Source organism: Salmo salar, chromosome ssa20, assembly GCF_905237065.1.
Source record: "Salmo salar chromosome ssa20, Ssal_v3.1, whole genome shotgun sequence".
Taxonomy (NCBI): domain Eukaryota; kingdom Metazoa; phylum Chordata; class Actinopteri; order Salmoniformes; family Salmonidae; genus Salmo; species Salmo salar.
Window position 1 is genome coordinate 20,189,361 of NC_059461.1, and position 7,030 is coordinate 20,196,390.

The following is a 7,030-nucleotide window of genomic DNA, read 5'->3' on the forward strand; positions in this document are numbered from 1 at the left end:
TAATTACATTGAATAAATACGGTACACAACTCCTTTAAACTGTTAGTTTGATTGTTGTGTTTTTCTAAGCAGGTCCAGGATGCGACGGGAGGTCCTCATGGAGGGTCTCCAGGACAACGACACGGACACAGAACACCACAGCTACTCTCCCTCGGCCATACAGAGCCCCATCTCAGACGGGGATGAGAGGAGGCGGCTGCACCCCGCTGGACGCACCCCCCACCCCATCCGCCCCCTCAGCGCTAACACACCACTGCCACATGTCAAACAGGAGGCCAGTGAGCTGGAGGACGAGGGAGAGGAAGAGGAGAGGAACGGCTACATCAAACAGCCTAAGATCCAGTGTTTCTCTATGGGTGTCCAGTTCCCTCAGTTGAAAACAGAGCATGAGGACCAGATGGGTGGCTGCCGAGAGCTCCACCTGGCTCCACACTATCCTCAGAGCCTGGGGCAGGAAGAGGGTAAGAGCAGCCAGGCTCAGGGGCTCTTCCAGGGGGCGCTCTCCCTAGATGGCCCCCAGAGAACCAGCCAGTCCAGGCACGAGGTTGATGACTCCAGCAAGTCTCCTGTGGACCCGGTCAGCTTCAAGGCCTCGTCTGAGCCCTGCCGCAGCAGCCTGGAGGTCTCCCTCAACTCCCCCTCCGCTGCCTCCTCGCCCGGCCTCATGATGTCCGTCTCCCCTGTCTCATCTTCCTCTGCACCCATCTCCCCATCCCTGCCCAACCCACCCACGACAAGCACCAACCACGGCCTGGACCCTAACCCCATGCCTCCCATCCAGAGCCCCAAGCCCAACAGGAGCGTTCAGAGACGCACCGAGAAAATTGCCAACCTCAACAACATCATCCACAGGCTGGAGAGAGCGGCTAACCGGGAGGAGACCCTGGAGTGGGAGTTTTAGGCCCCTCCCTTCCTCCACATTTCCTCAGTCCTGCTGACTCACACCAGACATGGGAGACTCTCAAAGAGAAGCTTCAGGAACACATGGAGTGGAGCCTGGCTCCTGAAGGCCTGTACTCCCTGTCTGATCATACTGAATAAATACCCTGTAGGACACCAGGGGAAACCAGAGATAAACTTACAGACAAATTCCCTTAGAGGGCTTTTAGAAAATAAAAAATATTTATAAACGTGTTTTAGTTTTTTTGATAATGGATACTACTTTGAAATATATGTAACAGCACTAGCTGTTGTTTTACTTAATGGACTCTGACGTGAAGACTTTTGCAGCTATGGTGTCATGAAATGTACACTGAAGTTGTGTAGATTGCCACTGGGTGAGATTAAAAAAGACCCTGTCTTAAGCCATCAAAAGCACTATAATTATATAAAAAGAGACGCTGACCAAATTTGCTAATTTTTGAATAGCAATTTTTCCGATTTTTGTCTGTAAAACGGGACAGTTTAAGTCAAGTAACGTGAAATTGTACTACTGACTAAGGGATAGTCCTTTAAGACTCTAAATATTCAACATCTCCTATGTACTTAGTTTCTTGGTGATATGTTTTGAAACATTTGTAACACAAACGTATAAAGTGTGGTTGTACATGTTGTAGAATTGTCTGCAATAGCCTTCTGAACTAGATGTATCATGGTATTCAACTGACCCTGTTATCCTCTATAGTTAGTCACCTGTGATATACTGGAGCAAAAATTTGTGAAAAGAAATCTGTAAAAAAAAAAAGGAAATGTAAAATCTAATGAGTAGAATCTTTTTTTTTTGTTATATAATCCTGGAGGTTTACAGTTTTGAACCCTTGTGCACTTGTCAGTAAGTGAAACTCACTACACATGAGCACAGTTTACATGATTTATTTCAGACTTACCTCTATGATCTTTTAACCTCTATGATCCTCCTACCGTTTGAATAAATTGATTAAGATATGTTTGAATTATGTCTCAGACAGCAATGGAACCTGAGAATCTACTAGTGAGGAGTCACAGGCAAATATTGACATTATTTAATACCACATTGAGAACCCCTGCTCTTGGATAACAAAAGACTTCATCCTCCTTTTCTCTCTTGATCCATCGTCCTTATGTCCTCTCACGGGCTCTCATGCTGTTCCTCCTGCAGTCGTGTTTATTTTGCCGTTCCAGAGAGGTAACGCATTACTCCCTCAGTTGAAATACACTACATAACCAAAAGTATGTGGACACCTGCTCATAGAACATCTCTTTCCAAAATCATGGGCATTTATATGGAGTTGGTCCCCCTTTGCTGCTATAACAGCCTCCACTCTTCTGGGAAGGCTTTCCACTAGATGTTGGAACATTGCTGCGGGGACTTGCTTCCATTCAGCCTAAAGAGCATTAGTGAGGTCGGGTACTGATGTTGGGCGATTAGACCTGGCTCGCAGTCGGCATTTCAATTTATCCCAAAGGTGTTCAATGAGGTGGAGGTCAGAGCTCTGTGCAGGCCATTCAAGTTCTTCCACACTGATCTCGACAAACCATTTCTGTATGGATCTCGCTTTATGCACAGGGGCATTGTCATGCTGAAACAGGAAAGGGCCTTCCCCAAACTGTTGACACAAAGTTGGAAGCACACAATCGTCTAGAATGTCATTGTATGCTGTAGCATTAAGATTTCCAGGCCTAGCCAGAACCATGAAAAACAGCCCCAGACCATTATTCCTCCTCCACCAAACTTTACAGTTGGCACTATGCATTCGGGTATGTAGCATTCTCCTGGCATCCACCAAACCTAGATTCGTCCGTCGGACTGCCAGATGGTGAAGTGTGGTTCATCACTCCAGAGAACGTGTTTCCACTGCTCCAGAGTACAACGGTGGCGGACTTTTGAACTCTCCAGCCAAGGCTTGGCATTGCGAATGGTGATCTTAGGCTTGTGTGCGGTTGCTCGGCCATGGAAACCCAGTACATGAAGCTCCCGACGAACAGTTCTTGTGCTGATATTACTTCCAGAGGCAGTTTGGAACTCGGAAGTGAGTGTTGCAACCGAAGACAGACAATTTTTACGTGCTTCAGCAGTCACCGGTCCTGTTCTGTGAGCTTGTGTGGCCTACCACTTCATGGCTGAGCCGTTGTTGCTCCTAGACGTTTCCACTTCACAATAACAGCACTTACAGTTGACCGAGGCAGCTCTAGCAGGGCAGAAATTTGACAAACTGACTTGTTGGAAAGGTGGTGTCCTATAACAGGTCCACATTGAAAGTCACTGAGCTCTTCAGTAAAGCCATTCTACTGCCAATGTTTGTCTATGAAGATTGCATGGCAGTGTGCTCGATTTTATATACCTGTCAGCAATGGGTGTGGCTGAGATAGCCGAATCCACTAATTTGAAGGGGTATCCACATACTTTTGTATATATACTGTATTGTATCTGTGCACTTGTGAGTGCAAGGGAAATTGACTGTTAGATAAATTAGTGCCCGAGAATGTAATGTTTACTTTAGCTCTGGTTTAGGCTTACTGTGTGCAACACCTAACTTTTAGTTCAGTGGGCTAACACAGTCTTGAGTCATTCAAACATCTCTGGTTTGATTCCTTGATGATAACATACTGTAGAAAGAAACAATACGCTATAAAGCACCCACAAGTTTCTCTCTTGTTCGCCTCTATCTGACTGGAATAAGAATCTGAAAGCATGGATACGAGTCCTGATGGAAAGAACATGATACAATATGACCTCATCAAAATTCTACTACATTGAACTCGGTTTGAAAGTACTTTCTATGACACAAAATTAAATCAATTATTTCATATTATGCTTGCCGCTGGCCACTACTGTATTGTGTCTGTAATATGAGTTTTGTCATGCTTGCAGTTTGTGAAAATCTTCTATATTTTGCTTCTGTTTGGTACTCTGAACGATTTGAATAGATATTCAATACCTTGTGTATGAACTACTTACAGCACTTAGATATTAATAATTGTGAGGATTCATGAAAAGTTCCAATATCGAAATTATCCTAACTTTTAGTGTCCACAAGTCTTTGCCTTTACTGTATTGTTGAATTTGGTAGTAAACACTTGCACATGTCTTACTAGTTCAGAGGATTTGGATTGTATGTATAGATATATAAATATTACACATTTACTGAAAATGATATCATATGTTCTTGAACAAAATGTGCTGACTATATTGAATTGGAGTGTACAGATCTATTAACCAATCCCATATGAGCCAGTTCTGATCTGGCAAGCTTGCCCATGATTTCGACCTTCTCTCAGGGTAGTCTTGCTTCTTAAAGCTTTACTGAACCAGTCACTCTCATCACTGGTCAATACAATAATGAATGAATATAATATCAGAAGTAAACAGAAGACAGGATGGTTCTTCTGCCAAATGTTATATGGGATTATGGAAGTTTTAACTATGGGAATGCACATGGAAAACTAGTGGTTAGTTTTTGAGAACAATGGCAGACTATTTTGTAATCCGTTGGTACAATGACAATGTTCAGAAGTAGGTAATTTAATTGAATGGTTTTTGTGAAGCAAACGGGGAGAGGAATAATTATACAATTTCTGACATCCTGACAGAATTGACTCTTCCATACTTGCTGAGCAGATAAAGTATATGTGCTTGACATTATATACCTCTAAGGATGAAATAGGGGAATCTGGAAATCCCATATTAAACTATGACGAACTTTCCTTTGTTTTAACACCTAATTTTCTGTCTCAGTGATACTGTATATGGGAGTACTTAGAAGTAACATTTCTTGTATGAGATACCATTGTCTTACAGAGAAAAATGTACTACACTGAACAAAAATATAAACACAACATGTATAGTGTTGGTCCCGTGTTTCAAGAGCTGAAATAAAAGATCACAGAAATGTTCCATACGCACAAAAAACTTATTTCTCTCAAACGTTGTGCACAAATCTTTTGTACATCCCTATTAGTGATCATCTCTCCTTTACCAAGATAATCCATCCACCTGACAGGTGTGGCATATCAAGAACCTGATTAAACAGCATGATCATTACACAGGTGCACCTTGTGCTGGGGACAATAAAAAGCCACTCTAAAATGTGCGGTTATGTCACACAACACAATGCCACAGATGTCTCAAGTTTTGAGGGAGCTTTCAATTGGCATGCTGACTGCAGAAATGTCCACCATAAGCCGCCTCCAACATCGTTTTAGAGAATTTGGAAGTACGTCCAACCGGCCTCACAACCGTGTATGGCGTCATGTGGACAAGCGGTTTGCTGATGTCAACGTTGTGAACAGAGTGCCCCATGGTGGCGGTGGGGTTATGGTATGAGCAGGCATAAGCTACAGACAATGAACACAATTACATTTATTGATGGCAATTTTAATGCACAGATATACCATGACGAGATCCTGAGGCCCATTTCTTTTAAGGTATCTGTGACCAACAGATGCATATCTGTATTCCCAGTCATGTGAAATCCATAGATTAGGGCCTAATTAATTTATTTAAATTGACTGATTTCCTCATATGAACTGTAACTCAGTAAAATATTAGAAATTGTTGCATGTTGCGTTTATATTTCTGTTCAGTATAATAAATAGATTAAAATGGAATGGATTTACACTGACCCTCATGGAGACTTACCTCTTCACGTAAACCTAATTTCATTGTTTCAATTTTGCATGCAATTTTATACTGGTCACTTGGAAAGGGAATATACTTTGTTTTGTATTATTGTTCTGGCACACTGACATTGACTCTGCACTTGTCTCTTTTTACACTGGTGAATTCCATGCATGGTTGCAATTGGCAGTTTTGGTGACAGGCAATGTGGAGGTGTAAACCTTTACCCATTACCCACTGGTTATATGTTGTTGTAGAGAGTGTGTGAAATTATATTCAACTGACTGAGTTGACTCTTTGTAGTATTCATGAGACAGGTTTAATATGTGAATAAGTTGGGGAATTCTACCCCAAAACCCTAAGTAAAAAGCAGACATTTATAAATTAGTTTTTGTCAAGCATCATGATTATTCTGGCCTTTTTCATAGATTGGGATTTGATTGACACAGGGCTTTGTTTAAACTGGTAAGGGGAAAAGCAAAGCTTTGCATCTTTTTTAAATTGACCTCCGTCACTAAAAGGTGTACAGTGCTAGAATACTTGGGTCAGCAAGAATATGATTGTATTAGTGATTTACCGTCTATGAGGTTTGGTTTTGATCATAAAGGAATTCCAGATGTTGTTTAACAATGTGCTCTGATGTTCCAAAAGTGAGCTAACAAGAGTTGCCCTCTTAAATATCTTAGCCTCTGGCCCCACCTCAATAGTCAAAAGAAATGTCATAACCTGTTAAAACAGATCATCTCATGTTTCAAGGCATTGGAAGCTGTTAAACAATGGATACAAATATGCGAGGTGTCTTTCATTCACATATGTATCAAGCCATCATCCAATACATTATTGTATAAGATCCTATGTGTGTTGTGTTTTTTGTTACCACTATCAGGCTTCACAGATTGGTCTCCATTTTGTAAACATATATATATATATACACACACACACACACACACACACACACACACACACACACACACCTGATAAACTAGCTAACATTGCAAATAATAAAGTAACTAGCTTGTTTAACATTGACAATATGGTCAAACTAGATACAGTATCTATATTGATAAGGTTGTAATAGTCAAACTCATTTGTTGTCATTTTTGGTTGAAAAGGTAAAAGGTCAGTGGTGAAACGGCAACTCGAGTAAGAACATTTTCTCAGAGTTTCCAACTTGTAAATCCGATTTGCAGGATCGTTCTGGGGAAATTTCCCACTGGGAACATGGGAGCTTTCGATAACTCCGATAGCACGTGAACGCTGCAATAAGACAAGGAAAATTGGTTATGGCTGGTTTTCTACTATGACACATTCTCTCTGGTAGTATAAGGCATACTACCAATCTGTGTAAAGTTTAGACATATGTAAACAAAGATCATAGAATTAGGTTTAAAAACGTGTACATTTCCCTTGTATGTATTTATTTGTTTACATGCTCGCGTGGTTATTTTGCGTGTCCCACCCATATGCAAATAAACGTGATTACGTTGCGTGTAC

At 41.4% G+C, this 7,030-nt stretch overlaps 1 protein-coding gene across 3 annotated transcripts in view; it reads left to right on the forward strand.

Moving 5' to 3' along the window:
• LOC106579952 (homeobox protein cut-like 2) overlaps positions 1 to 1,892 on the forward strand; it is a 121,937-nt gene extending 120,045 nt beyond the window's left edge. For 2 of the 3 annotated variants that reach the window (XM_014160399.2, XM_045703043.1), the window contains exon 22: positions 70 to 1,892. In XM_014160399.2, the coding sequence (XP_014015874.1) occupies positions 70 to 901 (832 nt within the window). In that variant the 3' untranslated portion in view covers positions 902 to 1,892. The remainder of the gene's footprint in view (positions 1 to 69) is intronic. The other variant, XM_014160400.2, reaches the window with a different exon arrangement.
• The last annotated feature ends 5,138 nt before the right edge of the window (positions 1,893 to 7,030 follow it).